A 17988-nucleotide genomic window follows, 5' to 3' on the forward strand; every position below is an offset into this window, starting at 1 on the left:
CTTCAGAAGTAGTTAAAGTCCCCGTGAAGTGCCTTCGATGTGTTGACGTAATTTCCACTGAAACTGGAAGTCAGGGTGGGACATATCGAGTGGCTTCTCCCCCCTTTATAAATAGCCAGTAGTGTATAGCTCACCTCACTGCCCGGTCTAAGCCATACTTAAGGATTAGTACCATGGATTTTTATAATGTTCGGGGTGGGACACTTTAGATTCTAGAGAGCATTTGATTAGACAAAGTCTGATGAGATGCAGAGTGATGCAGAGTGATGTCATCATAATTGTTGATCCGTATTAGTGGTAGAGAGAGACTGTACATTTTGAAAGCGTGTATCTTCTGACAGTTAGAGATAAAGCTGTAAAGTCTTCAGGACAGAGGGTGTTGCGTTTTCTCTGCAACCTGGAAAGCTACATTTTATTTGTATTTTTTTTTGCAAGAGAGAAAAGAGGCATTGATAAGGGAAGGACTGTTTTTAGCTGTTATGATGCGAGTTATTAGAGGAATGAACATGTTTCACAGACATTCCATGACATTAAAATGTTTAACAGAGAAACGTTACATGTCTGCCTTTATTTACTACAAAATTGCAATCATTGCAAAATTGACGATGTATAAGTGGAATAAAAACATGTTGCAAAATCAGGGTAGTCACACCCTTCCTGTTCGATATCCCACCATCCTGTTGTTGATTATTTTCCTATACAAGCACACCCTGGCATGTTTTATTTCCTTGTTCCATATTGAACTTCACGGAATTCTGTACGTACTGATAAATGGAGTTTTTTTGTGATTGTTGCGGCCAGAAATGCTTGATTTTTGCGGCGACTTTTTTTTTCTTTTCTTTTTCTTTCTTTCAAAATTTACGATGTAATTTGTGGAGTTTTTTGTGCTCTATGTTGCTGAACTACTTGAATTGGCAAAACTGCGAAAGCACAAAATTGTTCTGCACAGTTTTTCGCAGTGATGTTTTTGTTGGTAAATGACACCTTTTTAGCTGTACTCAAATCTGCAGAAGATGTGCGGTAATTGTTGAAAAATTGCAAGTTCCTCCCAATATTCCTCCAAGTTTGCTTGATTTTGCGTTAATTTCTGCGATTGTAAAATCCTGGATTTCTTTAGCACTTATTAGATGCAATGATTTAGGCAGTTGATAACTGGTACCTGTTATTGTTGAGAGAGAAAACAAATGAATGAAAAGCTTGTAAATGCTAATTAGCCAAATGTATCTAAGCTCACCAGTATCTCAGTTTGATTGCGATAAATTTATGTTTCTATACATTTTCACTGTTTGCAGTTATTTATTTGACATTCTCCTCTCCACACTCCTCACTGCTTTCTTACTCTGTTATTTCTCTTTCAGTTCTTGCAAATATAACTAGATAAGTAATGTAGACATTGTTGAGGAAAGATTTTCACTCAGATTTTTTATAATGAACACAAGAAACCAAGCCATTCGTTCCACGTACAGCGTATAGCAATAAGAAGACAGAAACCCGATCGTAGATAAGAGCGGATAAGAACACACGAGTGTGGAAAACTAATTCACTTCCAGTAACGATTTATTTATTTTCACCCCCCTCATGCTGAGTTCATTTATATTGAAACGCTTTTTAATTAAGATTAGCGATAACATGTGGTGATAATTGTTGATGATGATTATTATGGTAATCAAACACTTACTTGTCAAATATAATACAGGGTTTTCAGAAGGATTAAGTGCTGTGTGTGGGTTCAGAGGGCATGGTTGGAGGGATTGAAATAATTCAAAGTAAATTTTATTACGTTGTTTATTATTATTTTTATTACAATTTTCCATGTTGTTTTCAACTATCCTTATTTGTGAAAAGAAATTATCCGTATTTGTGAAAGAAAGCTGGCAACACTTATTGTACTTATAGTGGAAAATCTATAAATTTTTTTCATGTTTGAGATTGAATGAAAAGAAATGCCTTTATGTTCATTTGGCTTAAGGAAAACCCTGTAATACATTAAAACTATCAAAATTTAATCTATATTAATAATTAGTGATTCAATTTGGTTTTCCTTTCTAGGCTAGATTTCTCCAATTTTCAAAAGCACCTAGTGTCTGAGTGAGATTACGGAGAGTCAAGTGCATTTTGATGATCTTTATCAGATATATTTATGTAAAGCAGGAAGGCTTATTGTACATCCTGTACTGCAGCATGTACACATAAATGCCAGGACAGGGTACGTAGTGAGATTAGAAATTCCCCCATGATAAGACTGAGTCAAGCACAATGAACTTCTGAGGGAAGAACAAGCTTTAAATCATTGGCAAGTAGCCAATCAGCGGGGCAGTGAGGCAGTGCGGCTCTGCAATATTCAACAGGCAGATAGTTTTCTTTCCTGCCTACTTACTGTTACACTGACTTTTCATTCTCTAATCCTCCTTTTCTGTGCTTCTCTGCAGTTTTTAATTCTCCCCAGATCTTCTGGGTCCTGATGTGGCCACACGGAGGTTTAGTGCAGCGGACAAGCTGAAGAGCTCTGGCACCTGGCCCTGAAACCAAACACACACGCCCCCACACACACGCACACAGCGACGGAGAGACTGACGTGCATAGGTAAAGATCCACTAGTGTACATTTACATCACATTTGCATTGCCACACTTGGCGAAGTCTTCTATCTGAAGCTGCTGATAGTGCAGGAGTCTTTGCTGAAGCAGTGCTTTTTCAGTCACCATAACAAAACTTTAACTTCACCAGTGTCATTATCATCATCGTGAATATTGTCATTTTGTTCAGCAGTTTAGTGATCAATTAAAAATGTTATTATTTTTTCTAAATATAGTGATGGCAGATATATGCACTAAAATCTTATATATAATATATAGTACTATTAAGAGATGTAACGGTATGAAAATTTCATATCACGATTATCATGACCAAAACTACCACGTTTATCAGTATTATTACGGTATTGTTAAAATGTGCTGAAAATGTACAAAAAAGTACTGATACACACACTCAAATCATTTAAAATCATTTTAAAATTTGTAAATCAACAAACAACACTGAGTAGTGTTGCTCCAAAATCTGTGGTTTTATGGCAACAGATTTTATCTTTTATTTTCTTTAAATAAAGCACCGGCTCAATCGCCTGCACGGCACGTTTTCCTTCTTGATCGCCGACTGTGAGTGACGTCACTTCCGAATCAAACACGCCCCATAGTATACTCCCACCCACAGCCCCGATTGGCATGTTTCTCTGTGCAAGGCAGGGGAAACGCAATTGCAAATGATCTTTGCGTTTCCATTTGAAATTTGGTAGACGCTGTACGTTGCATTTTCATTTGAATTATGTCACAATTAATGTGTCCACGAATAGGAAACGCAAGTGCAAAAACAGTTTGCAATTGCTTTTGAACATTGTTACATAGTTGTGATTGAACATTGATTGAACATTATAAAAGTCCAATAATTGATAGTGTTTGTTTAGTGCTTGCAGACTCTAAGCTGCATGTAATGAAAAAAATTAAACGTGTCTTAAGAAACACTAGGTCTCTGGCCAATCTTTCGCTTTCTCTCAGGCACAGGGCTTCTTTATTTCACATTCTGCTCTTAGCTAGTTGTGCTGTGAAAGTCACATTGCTCACTGTAGCCCTAGACATGCTTTTGAACCTTGTGTTCTGCGTTGCTGAGAATAGCCTCTTATCTGCAGCAGTGAACTTCCAGTGTAATACTTGCACACAACATGAGCGTACCATCTAGGAGGTGCTGTCACATGAATCTCATCAGAATGTACTTATTAACACAGCAAAGAAAGCAAATGTAGAAATAGTAAATGGAATAGAGGCCAGACAGTATTTTGTTTCGAAAAATGGGGTTGGGTTGGGCGGGAGAAACTAGGGCTGAACAATTAATCGAATATCTATCGCGATTACGATTTTGACTGCCCACGATTAAATGAACGTGATCAACTGCGATATTGCTGTTTTAAAGTTCGTCCTCCGCTCATAGAAAACTCCGCTGCAGATCAAATCAAGCGCTTCCTACACTTACAGCCAATCAGCATAGAGTGGCGCAGAGATGACGTCATTTTGTAGTGCCAAAACCCAGAAACAGAGTTAGCATTTTAGCACTCGAGCTGTTAGCTTCGGAAATCATGACACTACAGAGGTTGTCGGGGACGTTAAACCTCATCACGCCGAAGAGGAAAAAACTTTGCAGATAAACTCAGGGCTCTACAATGTGACCATTTCACTCGCATTTGTGACTGAAAAGTGCTTTGTGCGACTGTGAACAAATATTTATTTAAATATTTATTTGCACCGGTGCGAGTGATCTGTTCGGAGTTGTATAATACAATCGGAATAAAAACTACAGGAAGTCCAAAATGCATCTACACCGCGCAACAGTTACTTTCACACTGCTTTTCATCACCTCGGTCAACCAAACAAGTGTGTAAATACTGCAGAGAAGCCATTATGATGACAAGTAACTCTGAACATCATCTGCTTCTCTCAACTTCCCAATCTCACAAACTGTGACCTGCTCGTGTAGACACAGCGGCGTCGGGAGGAGTAAATTAATAATAATGCTAACGCTACAAGGTGGGTTTAATTCAAACTTCTTTATTAAATAATTCCTCACCAATCATAATCAAGAGTAGCAACTGTTCGGTCTGTAAACATACAGTACACTGTCGCTCTCCTCCTACACCAACTCTACTAGAGCACTGACTTAATTTAAACTCAGGGTTGCCAGATATCACTGGAAATTTCAACTCCAGTTTCCATGTTCTGATTTAATCCCCCCACACTGTAATGGGGAAACCGATCTAAAAGGAACAACTGATAAAAAATAAATAAATAAAACTACTAAAATGTAAAGACAGAAAATGTGCTTGGTTATAAGTAAATCATTTAATACAAAAAAAGATATTCATAAAATATAAATAAAATAAATGAAAATGTTTAATTACCATGTATTGCATTTAATATCAATTTGACATTAAGCTTAGTTCGCTATTTCATTAGAAAGCTATTCGCCTTTTTTCTAATATGGATAATTTTTGTGTTAGTCTACTTTTAATTAGGACTCTGTTGTTTAAGATCTTTAAAAATAAATATTTTATGCTTGTTTATTTATCAGTTAACCAACAGTATTTCTCATTGCTATTATTTTAATTTAATTACCAGTGACCATGAGCAGAGAGCTTACATTTAACTGTTTGACAGACCTCCTGATTAAAGCTTAAACAAAAAAAAAGATTTCTGTCAGTTGATCAAGGTGACAAGAAATCGGCTGTAAAAATCCTGATCAGAGCATCCCTAATGAACACCATTAAACTAAAGTGCTTTGCATCTTGGCAGGTAAATGAACTCACCTAATCACATCCTATATGAGATTATTCAGATATATACACAATATACACAGAGCGGTTCGAGAACTGACTCCAGCCCAGAACCATGACAGTGGAAAATGTCTAATAGTATAGCTTTAAATATATTTAAGAGGAGCAGACTTCAAACAATGAACATTGATGTTTATTGTATTTGTTTACAAGCTGGAATAGGTTAATGGTTGTTGTTTTTTGCATACAGTCTGTAAAATTAACTGAAAATATAAAATTTAGTTTATCAGAAGGTAAATTAATGTGTCATGGTTCACACTATGTTCCTAAATTCTGTCATAATTGACAAGCTCAAGTTTTCTTGTTATACTGTGGCACATTAACATTACCATCTCTAAAAATAAATAAATAAATAAAAACCTAAACTTCAACCGTGCTCCACAATTTTTGACTGTGCTCCTAAATTTTTGTAATTGTAAAGAAATTGTTACCGTAAAGCCCTGAAACTGGTTCTCACAATTCCCCCCAAAAAATGTGAATGAAGATTCATCCACAGAGAAATCTATATTATGTAAAATGTTTTAAATAAAGTTTGGAGAAGTTGTGGGAAGCTCGGTGATGGTGATGTTGAAGTTGAGCGACCGTGGTGTGGTTCGCTTATAGTGTACGGTTAGATGTTTATTTCTGGCGATTGTATTTAGGCTTCAAACTTCATAAACGTTGTGTTGATTTGTGAAAATGATCTTGATGGACAGAACGTGTTAGTGTTGTAAATTTTTGTTGATCACAGAACTTGTTTTTTGCAATAATTCAAAAGTCTATGTGAAAATCCTGTTGGGTTTTTTTCGAGGGAACCGGTGTGATGATAACTTCCGGGTTTCGGTACAAAATGACGTCATCCCTGTACCGCTCCATTGGGTGATTTGTCTGTGTCTCTCCTCCTGTAAACATTATTACCTTTTCTGCATTCTCCTGAATTGTTTTCATTTGGTTGCATATTGTTATATTTGATGTACATTTTCATTTGGCTGATGGCATTTTTATTTTTGCTTATCCTGTATTTTGGGTACAATTTTATTTATATTTTGCTTCTACGAGATGATGTACTTTAAGGATCGGTCTAATTTCATGCAAAGATTTGTACATTAGCAGGAATGTAGCACAACATGGAGGTGAAAGCAGCGGTCTGTTTATTTAAATGAGAGAGTGCAATGAAAATATTGTCCCTAAAATAATCATGATAAATAATCGAGATTTCAATATTGATCAAAATAATCAGGATTATCATTTTAGCCGTAATCGTGCAGCTCTAGAAGAAACCTTGCGTGATTGATTGTAAACCAAATGAATTCTCACTGAAACTATTTCCGAAGTGTTTTAACTCCTCTGTAATCAGCCGTTTGTGTGGCTCTGGTGTCAATGCACTAATGTTTAAATCCTAGGAGAAGTGTGTTAAACTTTTCTAACCTCGTCTAATTTGAGATAAAGGGGAAGCTGCTGTTTTGGACGAGGAAGTGAGGGCTCAATTAAATTGAAATGTTTACACACAACATAAGCAGTACTTTATGCATATTGTTATGCACTCTGTTGAATGTGTAAATCAATATGTAGACATATCAAATTGAAAGCCACATCTCTGGATGATTAGCATGTGACTCATCTCCTCTGTATTATGTTGTACTGTTAAACTGGATGCAGTTGAATTACTGGTGCCAGATGTATAATTGATTTTCTTAATTAACTATAAAAATGATTTAACATGAATGAACAGTCTTTGCATATAGTAATTTTTTCTAATCACTTTAGTAATTTCTTGTTACTGCATGCTTTCATGGTCTTTGTTCATGTTTCTTGGTATACAAGTTTTTCATCTTTTAGACCTTGTTTTCCAATATCTCAGCTTTCACCGGAACCTGATAGCCACCCTGTTGCCATGTCGACTTCATCGCTAAGGCGACAAGTGAAGAATATTGTTCACAATTACTCTGAAGCAGAGATTAAGGTGAGAGGTTGCTTTCTTTTTTCCCCCTACGCCATTTCCCCAATAAACATCCACTTTCCTTATTACCATTCTGCTTCTGAAATCGATCTGTAGATGTTTGGGTAGTTCAAATTTTTTGGAATTAAAACCCACAACATCCAATTTCTTCTGTATAAACACAAACTTGTTTTTAAAGATTTGAGTTTATCTTAAGATTTGAGCTTTTCATATCACTTCGTATCTGTTTTTTAAATTTATGTCAATTTCATCCTCCTTCAGGTCAGGGAAGCAACTTCCAATGACCCCTGGGGTCCATCCAGTTCTCTCATGTCAGAGATTGCAGATCTGACGTATAACGTAGTGGCCTTCTCCGAAATAATGAGCATGGTGTGGAAGAGACTCAATGACCACGGGAAAAACTGGAGGCATGTGTATAAGGTCAGGACCTCATGTAAACTACTGATCCCATAACAAAATGAGTCAGCTTTTTTTTTTTAGTTGACTGCATCACTCTTACTGTGTACCTGACCTCCATGTTTTTCAGGCTATGACTCTTATGGAGTATCTGATTAAGACGGGTTCAGAAAGAGTGGCGCAGCAATGCAGGGAAAACATCTACGCTGTCCAGACACTCAAAGACTTTCAGTACATAGACCGAGATGGAAAAGACCAGGTAACAAACATGCACAGTTGGTGGAATTCACACTGGATGTGTCACACATGCATAGCATAAATATCCTTCATTCTTGTATATTTTGGTAAGCACTGCTGCCAGAAGTAGTGGAACAGCGCTTTATTTCAATCAAAAAAAGCTTATCTTTCAACATTTCTTATTTGGAAAGCAATTGAACGCCATCTGAGTACCCAACCAAGCCAACAGCATGCTTCTGTTGTCAGAGTCGGCTGCTTTAAGGTAATTGGTTTCCTGTGTAAATTCAGTCAGCATCGCATGCATTTATGGCGTAGAACACGTCAGTGGAACCATGGCACCATCTGTAATTACACCTCCGCACAGTATGGAGTAGGATTGGGGAGGGAGGCGGAGAAGATCATCACCGTTTCAGAATTAGACGGTTTAGTTCATTCTTGTGGTTGTTAAAATCAACTTGACCAAGCCTCAGTTGAGCAATTTGTGGTTTGTGGTAGCATGGCTGGTGAAAAGCAGGGAGTGCATTGCAGGAATAGCACTTGATAAACACTATGAAACATGGCAGTGGATTATTGAGGTGTTGGGGGTCTGTAATTACAACAGTCCGGGCAGTAGGACAAACAGTATACAGTCTCCTCCAAAAGTATTGGAACAGCAAGGCCATTTTCTTTTGCTATACACTGAATACATTTGGGTTTGAGATCAAAAGATGAATGAGACGATGGATCAGAATTTCAGCTTTCGTTTATTGATTTTTACATCTAGATGTGTTAAACAACTTGGAACATGGCACCTTTTGTGGCAAATGTTTAGGTGAACAAAGACAGATCAGTCTTAAAGTAAATAACACTTAATTTTTGGTTGCATATCTGTTGGGGGGGTTCTTCAGTCTCCTCTTCAGGAGGTGAAATGTATGCTCAACTGGGCTGATGATTGACTTGGTGTGTCTAAAACCTTCCACTTTTCAACTTGGTTAAGTCCTTTGCTGTGTTTGGCAGTGCTTTTTGGATTATTTTCTTGTTGCATGATAAAGTTCCTCCCAATTAGATTGGAAGCATTTCTCTGTAAATAGGAAGACGTATTGTTTCTGTAGACTTCTGAATTCATTCTGTGGCTGCCATCATGAGCTCTCATCATAAAGATTAGTGAGCCTGTTCCAGAAGCAGCCATGCAAGCACAAGCCATGACACTACCTCCTCCATGTTTCACAGATGAGCTTTGGTTCATGAGCAGATTGGTTCTTTCTCAACACTTGGTTTTTCCATCACTTTGGTAGAGGCTGATGAGTGGTTTGCATCTTGTGGTATGGCTTCTATATTTCTGCACTTGAAGTTTTCTTTGAACGGTGGATTGTGATACCTTCACAATCCCCTGTGGAAGTTGTTGGTTCATATCACTAACTCCTGTTTTTGGGTTTTTCTTCACAGATGTCACAATGTTTTTTTCATCAACAGCTGTTGTTTTCTTTAGCTGACCTGTTCCATGTCCGTATGTCTGATGTCTTTCTTTTTCACGACATTCCAAATATGCCCAATGCTTGTGCAATGGCTGTGATAGATTTTTCCATTTTTTCTCAGCTTCAAATTGGCTTGCTCTTCTCCCATAGACAGCTGTCTGATCTTAATATTAGAAATGCACCGATATTAAATTTCTCAGCCGATACCGATAACCGGTTATTCAGAGTGATATCGGCAGATACCGATAGTTTTGCCTTTTATACCTTCTTTTAAATGAATAATAATTAATTCCACAATTCTGAAAGAAATGCAAATAAAAACTTTATTCTCTTCATTTCAACAAGTTGTTTCACAGTAACTGAACATAAACAGAAAACACGTTACTCTAATTAACATTAACACATGAACTAAATTCTGAAGATTAAAGTAAGATTTCTTAACTTATTGAATGTTATTAATTCATATTAACATTGAATTTTAAAAAACCTCCTGTTAGTCTCACATTCACTCACCACAAACAAAAGCATTTCTACTTCTTCATTGAACGTCAAACTGGTAATATATAATATTAACTTTTTTATATACATTAACATTAACTGGATATGAAATACACTACTCTACAAATATATTTTTCTGTGCAGTATATACTTTTTGTCAACTCATAGTAAAAACAGTAGAATTGGTCTTGCAGTTCCAGTACTTTCAGAGGGGACTGTATTTGAGTTTCAGTACTTCTATAGCAGTAATGCTTCAGCAACTCTTTTCGTATAACCTGGCCTGTAAAACTTTCCGTCTGCCATTCTCACATGCTCCACAAAGCCAGTTGCTCAAGGTCTCTCAGCACAACTGAATAAAAAGATCTCTCACTCATCCTGATGCGCATACACAGATGTAATTGTGTGTGTGTGTAATTTAGAGAGATCTGCATCTTTTTATCCTCTAAATTATTTCAGATAGCACACTGACACAAGTCGTCAAGTTTTGCATGTTTTGGTGTGTCTATCTTTATTTTGTGCATTTGGGTGATAGAAAAGCGATCAAGGCTTTTGCCTCCGCTTTTGGTGTGGGCTTTTTTTCTTCTTTATTTCCCCCTATGTTTCTGTATCTTTTCTGTTAACATGTGGTAATTGGCAATTGGTAATTGCTGACTTTTCATTGAGTGTTTATTTCTTTGTTAGTTCAAGGTGGGGACACTACACAATACAACCTGCATTCGAAAATGTTCACCTGTATGTAGTTCACAATAACATTTTTTCTATCAGCAACATTCCAAAATCGTACATCGTGTAACTTTAAGTATGTTTGTTCCTGCAGTTCAAACATTGTAGACTACAACAATATATTCATAGTGTATACAGGTGATGGTACAAATGAATTAAATTGGCTGTGCATATCAAGGAACAGAGTGTTATTTATTATTCATATATAAAATAATGCAGTGATATATTTTATGATGCATATGAGTCTTAACCAGATGCCATGATTCTGTCAGATAGTGCAGTATAGCCTTTGGGGAGCTTATACTACAGTATATTTTAATGGAGTTGTACCCATTTCAGTTGCAGTGCAACAATGACAGAAGTGAAATAAGGTACAAATTAATGTGACCAATTTCAGTCTGCTAATGTTACACTTTGAGCTCTATTAAGCTTTGAGCTACAGGTCAGAAGGTTGTGAGTTCAAATCCCAGCATCGCCAACCTGCCATGCTTGGGTCCTTAGGCGAGACACTTAACCTTCAATTGTTGTCTCTATTGTTGGAGAAATGCATCAGCTAAATAAGTAAATGTAACTACTTTTTGTGTTTTCTGTTTCATGTCAACAGCATTTTTAAGCAGTAATGTATGTATTATACAACATGTTTTTGTGATAGACTGACTATGATTCAGGGATTCATCTCAACTCTCGGTGTAAAGATGTACATGCAGCAAAAATAAGCATTGCCTGAATATGTGTCTTAGGTTTCCATTTTCAATTCAACGTAACAGGATGTACAGTTGCGGTCGGAAGTTTACGTACACTCATCATGGACATGAATGTCATGGCAATATTGGGCTTTCAATAATTTCTTTGAACTGTTCTTTTTCTGGGGCAGAATGATTGTATAACATATCTTTAATAAAAAACAAGAATTTGGTTCACAAGTTTGAATTTATTTGGGGTTTTCTGTAGTCCACACAAGGTCAACATTATACATACAGGGTCAAAAATACACATACAGCACACCTACTATTTAGTTGAATGTCCCTTAGCATCAAGTAGACGCTTTTGGTAGTCGTCCACCAGCTTCTGGCAGAATTCTGTTTGGATATTTGACCACTCTTATTGGCAGAATTGGTAAAGTTCAATGACATTTGTTGGTTTCCTGGCCCTAACTTGACTTAATACAGTCCACAAATTTTCAATACGGTTGAGATCAGGATTTTGGGAAGACCCTCCCAAAAGCTTAATGTTGGCCTGCTTTACCCATTCCACAACCAGCTTTCATGTGTGTTTGGGGTCATTATTATGCTGAATAATTATAAGATAGTCCTCCTTCTTCATTATTCCATCCACTGTATGCAATGCACCAGTTCCACTGGCAGCAAAACAGCCCCAGAGCATGATGCTACCACCCCCATGCTAAACAGTTGGTACAGTGTTCTTTACTCCTCCAAACATACCTCTGGTCATTGTCGCCAACAACTCAATCTTTGTCTCATCTGACAATAAAACTTTCCTCCAGAAGGCTTTTTCTTTGTTCATATGATCAGCTGTAAACTTTACATGGGCTTGAAAGTGTCGATTTTGGAGCAAGGGCTTTTTTTTGGATGGCAGCCTTTCAGTCCATGTCGATGTAAAACTCACTTGACTGTAGACAGTGACACTGATGTTCCAGCAGCTTCCAGTTGATAGCAGGCCTGTACCTGGGAGGTTCCTGGGTTTTTACTGACCATCCGAACCAAGTTCCTCTCAGCTGAGGGTGACAGGTTGGGTCTTCTTCCAGACCTTGGCAAAGTGGCTACACTTCCCAATAACTTTTTACGTACAGTTGTTTGAACTGTTGATCTTGGAATCTGCTATTGTTTAGAAATGACTCCAAGAGACATTCCTGACTTGTGTAAATCCACCATCCTCTTTTTCAGATCTGCACTTTGTTCCTTGGACTTTCCCATAGTACTGTGTGTTGGTCAATCCAATGAGTGTTGTCAAACAAACCCTTTCTATGTTGGTACAGAGATGCTGCCAGCTGTAATCATGATCACGAACAGGAAATTAAGAGGCCTTGGTCTTGGCAAATTATAGGACATTTTGCTATTTTCAGCACCACTGAATTAATAATCCAAGTGTTTGTATGTATATTTTTGACCCTGTGTATATATAATTTGGGTCCTGTGTTGATTACAGAAAACCCCAAGTGAATTAAAAATTGTGAACCAAATACCTGTTTATTTTTTTCTTTATTTTTATTTATTTATTAAAGAGCTATGTTGTACAATCATTCTGCCCCAGAAAAAGAAAAGCTCAAAGAAATTATTGAAAGCCCAATATTGCCATGACCTTCGTGTCCATGATGAGTGTATGTAAACTTCCAACTGCATCTGTACATCTAACATGCATAAAAGTCAAATGTTTGAAAATTTGCCTGATGCATTCAGACCCTTAGCAGCATATAATGAAACAAAAGCTGTGCATTAGAATGTAACACAATTAAACATCATACATGTTTTTGAGTTCAGAGTTTTCCACTTCCCAAAGTGTTATTCCCGGGATGATGTTTTTAACCCAGATTGAATAATCTGGGTCATGATGTCTTAAAGAGAAACATGAGTGAAAAACATACTTGTGTGTATTGGCTCATATAAAATGACGCGCTTGGGTGAAGTGGGTTTTTTAAACGCCCTTTAGCCTCTCCCGATTTGAGACAAAGAGGAAGCTGCTTTTTCAGACGAGGAAGTGTGGACTTGATTACATTTAAATGTTTATTATACCTCATGCAATATGTGCGAAGTGTTTTATCACTATTATGCAGAATGTTGAAGCCACAGTGTGTGACTCATACAGGATGCCTAATTTTAAAAGTCCATAGTTTCAGAGCATGACAGTGCCCCAGTTTGTGAGCTGAGAGGCAGATTGTGTCTGAGTCAGAGTAAAATATGTAATAACGAAGTTCGAATAATTTACAGAGTGTGTGGCTCAGTGGGCAGTTGTTAAAGGCTCTGGGTTACTGATCAGAAGGTCAGGAGTTCAAGCCCCAGCACTGCCAAGCTACCACTGTTGTGCCCTTGAGCAAGGCCCTTAACCCTCAACGGCTCAGTTGTGTAAATGAGATAAATGTTAGTCACTCTGGATAAGGGTGTCTGCCTTGCCATAAATGTAAATGTGTGTGTGTTCAGGGTGTAAATGTAAGAGAGAAAGCCAAGCAGCTGGTGACTCTTTTGAAAGATGAGGAAAGGCTACGGGAAGAGAGGATCCATGCGCTCAAGACCAAAGAGAAGATGGCACAGACCTCAAGTGGTGAGTCAGACAACTAATGACATTAAGAGCTGCTTCATATGCTAAAAGGGAAAGTGTGGCGATGTTTGTGTTTAGCACAGCGTGAGGAAGAACACCACGCTTGGCCACATTAAAAAATGAATGCTTTTCAAGCCATAATGCCTAGCTGTTTAACCCCCAGCGTCTTCGGCTCCCTCGGCTCCTACTTTAGGACTTCAATCGGGTGCTGGTGCGGAAGCGGACCAGGCGTGGCCACAGAGCTCAGGGGAGGAGGACCTCCAGCTGCAGCTGGCATTGGCCATGAGCAAGGAGGAAGCGGAGCAGGTAAAATTACTCACCCAATCAGCTGTCCCGTCCTCTGGCAACAGGTAAAACGGGCAAGATATTTATTTTATAAATTGAGATTAAGATTTAACACTTGATGGATAAAGATGGATTCATGAATAATACAGATCTTAGTTAGCAGGTCAGTTCTTGTTTAAAAAAAATAATAATAATAAAATAAACTTTTAGATTTCATTTATGTTTTACAGAAAGAGATCAGAACATTGTCTCTATGCAAATATTTCCAATAAGCAAAAAAACTCAAAAATGCCATTTGAATATGAAAAGTAAAACATTGAATATTTTGTCTAGTCTGTATTACTGCAGCAGTATATTTCAAACTGTTTGTTTCTTCTGTAGTCAGAGAGCCTTATGAATAAGCAGGTAAGGCTCAGTCATAAAAGGATAAACTAATGCAGACTAAATTATACGTTAAAACGATTTCATTTTGTTTGGAGGAAGCTTCACTCGAGCTTTTATTTCTGACACTGAACATAAAGCTTATAAAACTATTGGCTTTCTTTTGCTGGTGTCATTTCAAATGACATTTTTAGGGCTTTTTTTTTTTTTTGACAACATCCTTAGTCTTGTTCTGCTGTTGTCTCTACCTAACACTAACTAGTTTCCAATCCCCTCCCCAACCACTTTCACTTCTGCACTTGCTTTCTTACTCACTTCCTACTTTCTCTCATTCTGTAGTAGTTTAGAGATCATAGCTAATGAGCTAAGGCCCTTCAACTTGTATAAGCCCCCTCTCACTCACTCACTCACTCTCACTCACTCACTCCTGTCCTTGACCCCCCCCTACCCCTCTCCCCCAGACTAGTGCTGACCCTCTGGAGGATGCAGAACTCCGCTACGCGCTCACGCTCAGCAAGGAGGCTCACCAAGAGGTCAGGGATCAAGGGTCACCCAGATCCCGGGGGTGAAAGCTGCTCCCGTTTCGCTTTCTTGTGCACATTCCAAAATACATTCAATCGCACATCAAAGATCAATTTGGAATGGAGCCTCGATGTACTTCAGCCTAATTCCACTGAACAATCAGTTTAAACTGTTAATAAGAAAAGGCTACAAGTTCAATCGCAAAATAAGACTGAGTGAATTCTCTTACAATGGTTGATGAACTTAAGTTTGTTGCTATAAATCATATATATATGTAATTATACCTAATTTGTGTTAGAAATGAAAGCATGCCATTAAACCGTCCACTACTGTAATTATTTCCTAATCTGATATAAATATTGCCTTAAATCTCATGAGACATGTTTCCCATTAGCTTCCTGGTGCTTTGTTTACTGATGTACTGATGTAATGATGGCATGTGATTGACAGGAGGAGCGTCTGCGCCGGGGAGATGATCTAAGGCTGCAGATGGCCATCGAGGAGAGCAAGAGGGAGAAAGGCAAACCTGAGGAGGTGTGTACATGAGTGTGTGTGAGTGGATGTGTAGTCGTCGTCGTTAAAGGATATGGCAACAAAAAGCTTTTTATTTTTATTATTATTATTATTATTATTTATTTTATTTTTTTAATTAAAAAAAAAAATTGAAACTCTAAACACATTCAGACCAAGAATTATTGCTGTATTTCTGGTAATACCTAATAATAGTGATTAGGTCAACTAAGAATTATGTTAAACATTATTATAACAGCCCAAACCATAGCTCATAAGGGGGACTTTGTCCCTCTATTATTTATCAATGGGCAACACCCTTTCAACTGATTATACCCTCAAATGTGAAAGCAACCTAAGCTTTGAGCCATAAAAAGAGCGATGGCAATAAAGAGCAATAAACACACATCACTCTGTTCAGCTTGGACATATTGAACCCTGTTTTGAGATCATTTACTCTTAGCCATGTTTTATGTCCGCGTTTATGTAGTGTGTTTAAGGTATAAAATGTGGTGTGACGTGTGCTGTAAAGGCTCGATCATGTCTCTTGTGCACATCCTCAGAAATGAATGTGACACATCTGCGTGGCGCAATCCCAACATTAATAGTGATGGTGACATAGCACCATGTGATACTGTGTCTGTTAGAGGTCGACCGATAGTGGATTTTACAGATACCCAAGTTGAGCAGTGCCTGCCGATAACTGATGAATCAACCGATACTTTTTCAAATTGATACTGAATGAAAACATAACACTCAAAGTAAAATATTGCTGAATTTTTATTACAAAAATAAACAGTATTGACTGCACCATGAAAATGTACTGTACTTAAAAACGTGTGTGTGTGTATATATATATATATAGATAGATAGATAGATAGATAGATATATAAATATTAATATATGTTGTAAATGACCGATGCATCCAAAATGAATTTGGGGGGGAAAAAAAAAACACTTCAGTGATGGTTTATATTTCACCTCTAGAGTCTGCTCTCGTACTGTATAATGACTGCAGACCCTTCTCAGCCGCTCCCGCAACCGGGAAAAACGATCGGTGTGGGTTTTTGCTGATAACCGATAGTTCCAGCAATCAATTATCAGTCTTTCGACCTCTAGTGCTCTAGTTGCATCTCAATCAACAAAACATGGTTGTGTCTCAAACCGCATACTTGTGTACTGTGCTAGACTGTTATTGAGTATTACCACTAAGCGGTTTCCTATTACAGTTATTATTTGAATTTTGAAAACCCTCATGTAGCCTTTAAACCTACCAAAAGCTCTGTTTTGTTTACAAGTCTTTTAGATTAGTAAATACTTTTGAATGTTAGGTCAGTGTTTTTTATTTGAGACACAGCTCATGACTACGATCTCACAGACGGCAGCAAGTTTTAAAGAGAAACAGAGCTTGTCAGTGTGTTTAACGTGGCTGTACACAAAATCACTAAACGTTATATTTTGCCTTGGAAACCTGATATACATGGATGTTTTGGATCTGTTCTGCCATCTAGTGAACGTCGGGTCTCATTCCCCAAATGTACATAAGATCGGCGTGTGTGTGAATAAAGCTGTGCACATTGCTGCTGTTTCTGCCCACACATTCAGGGTAATGCGTCAAGTATTACCCGGTGTTAATGTAACAGCAATTTGTTAGTGATTATTTATTTGCTAAAGGCATGGCTTTTTTACGTTATAAGTTTATAAGACAAAAATGCAAGTTGTTGTGGAGAAACTGCAAAATGCAACTTTCTGTGTATTTAGACTTGGTGGAAAATAGAAAATTGATCCACACCTTCTGATCAGCCACATTTGAGAGTTCAAAAGCATTGTGATATAATACTATAATAATGTACATAATATACTACTCAATTATTATGTTTACTGTTTGTTTGGGGTTTTTTTAGCTACATTTACTCCCAAATTAGTTATTCAAAATATATGTAACTCCAAAATAGGGCTGAGCGATATGGATAAACTCACAATAGCGATCATTTCTATCTTGAATCGATGTATCACGACTGAAGAACAAATGATGTATACAAAATAACTGCATGCATTCTTGTCTGGACCTTAAAAATTGCCGTTTTCTGGTCAGTGTCTGATTTGTTATACCAAAACCATGTCAAAACGTCAGAAGTACCTTCCTTTTTACAGGTTCCACATTAAAATTAAAAATGAAACACCCAAAACTGTATACGGTACCATTACGAAGACCAACTGTATGTTAATACGTGAAATTCCGGAGTTAACGTCAACCAGCGTGGCATGGGGACGTAATGACGTGTGCCGTTAATCGATCTCCGTTCTATAACATGTAAAACAGGAACATGAAAGGAATATTCTAAAAGCAACTCATGTAAACACTTTAATCACAATATTTCTTATTCAGAATAA

The 17988-nt window shown here is 37.5% G+C and overlaps 1 protein-coding gene across 2 annotated transcripts in view; it reads left to right on the forward strand.

Annotated features, from left to right (window-relative positions):
* Nucleotides 1-17988, forward strand: part of epn1a (epsin 1a) — a 29479-nt gene that overhangs the window by 5623 nt on the left and 5868 nt on the right. Inside the window, exons 2-9 of one of the 2 annotated variants that reach the window (XM_053625976.1) lie at nt 2430-2583; nt 7217-7318; nt 7577-7735; nt 7842-7970; nt 13779-13899; nt 14060-14202; nt 15024-15095; nt 15535-15618. In XM_053625976.1, coding sequence (XP_053481951.1) covers nt 7250-7318; nt 7577-7735; nt 7842-7970; nt 13779-13899; nt 14060-14202; nt 15024-15095; nt 15535-15618 — 777 coding nt within the window. In that variant the 5' untranslated portion in view covers nt 2430-2583; nt 7217-7249. The remainder of the gene's footprint in view (nt 1-2429; nt 2584-7216; nt 7319-7576; nt 7736-7841; nt 7971-13778; nt 13900-14059; nt 14203-15023; nt 15096-15534; nt 15619-17988) is intronic. The other variant, XM_053625985.1, reaches the window with a different exon arrangement.

Source organism: Ictalurus furcatus, chromosome 1, assembly GCF_023375685.1.
Source record: "Ictalurus furcatus strain D&B chromosome 1, Billie_1.0, whole genome shotgun sequence".
NCBI lineage: Eukaryota > Metazoa > Chordata > Actinopteri > Siluriformes > Ictaluridae > Ictalurus > Ictalurus furcatus.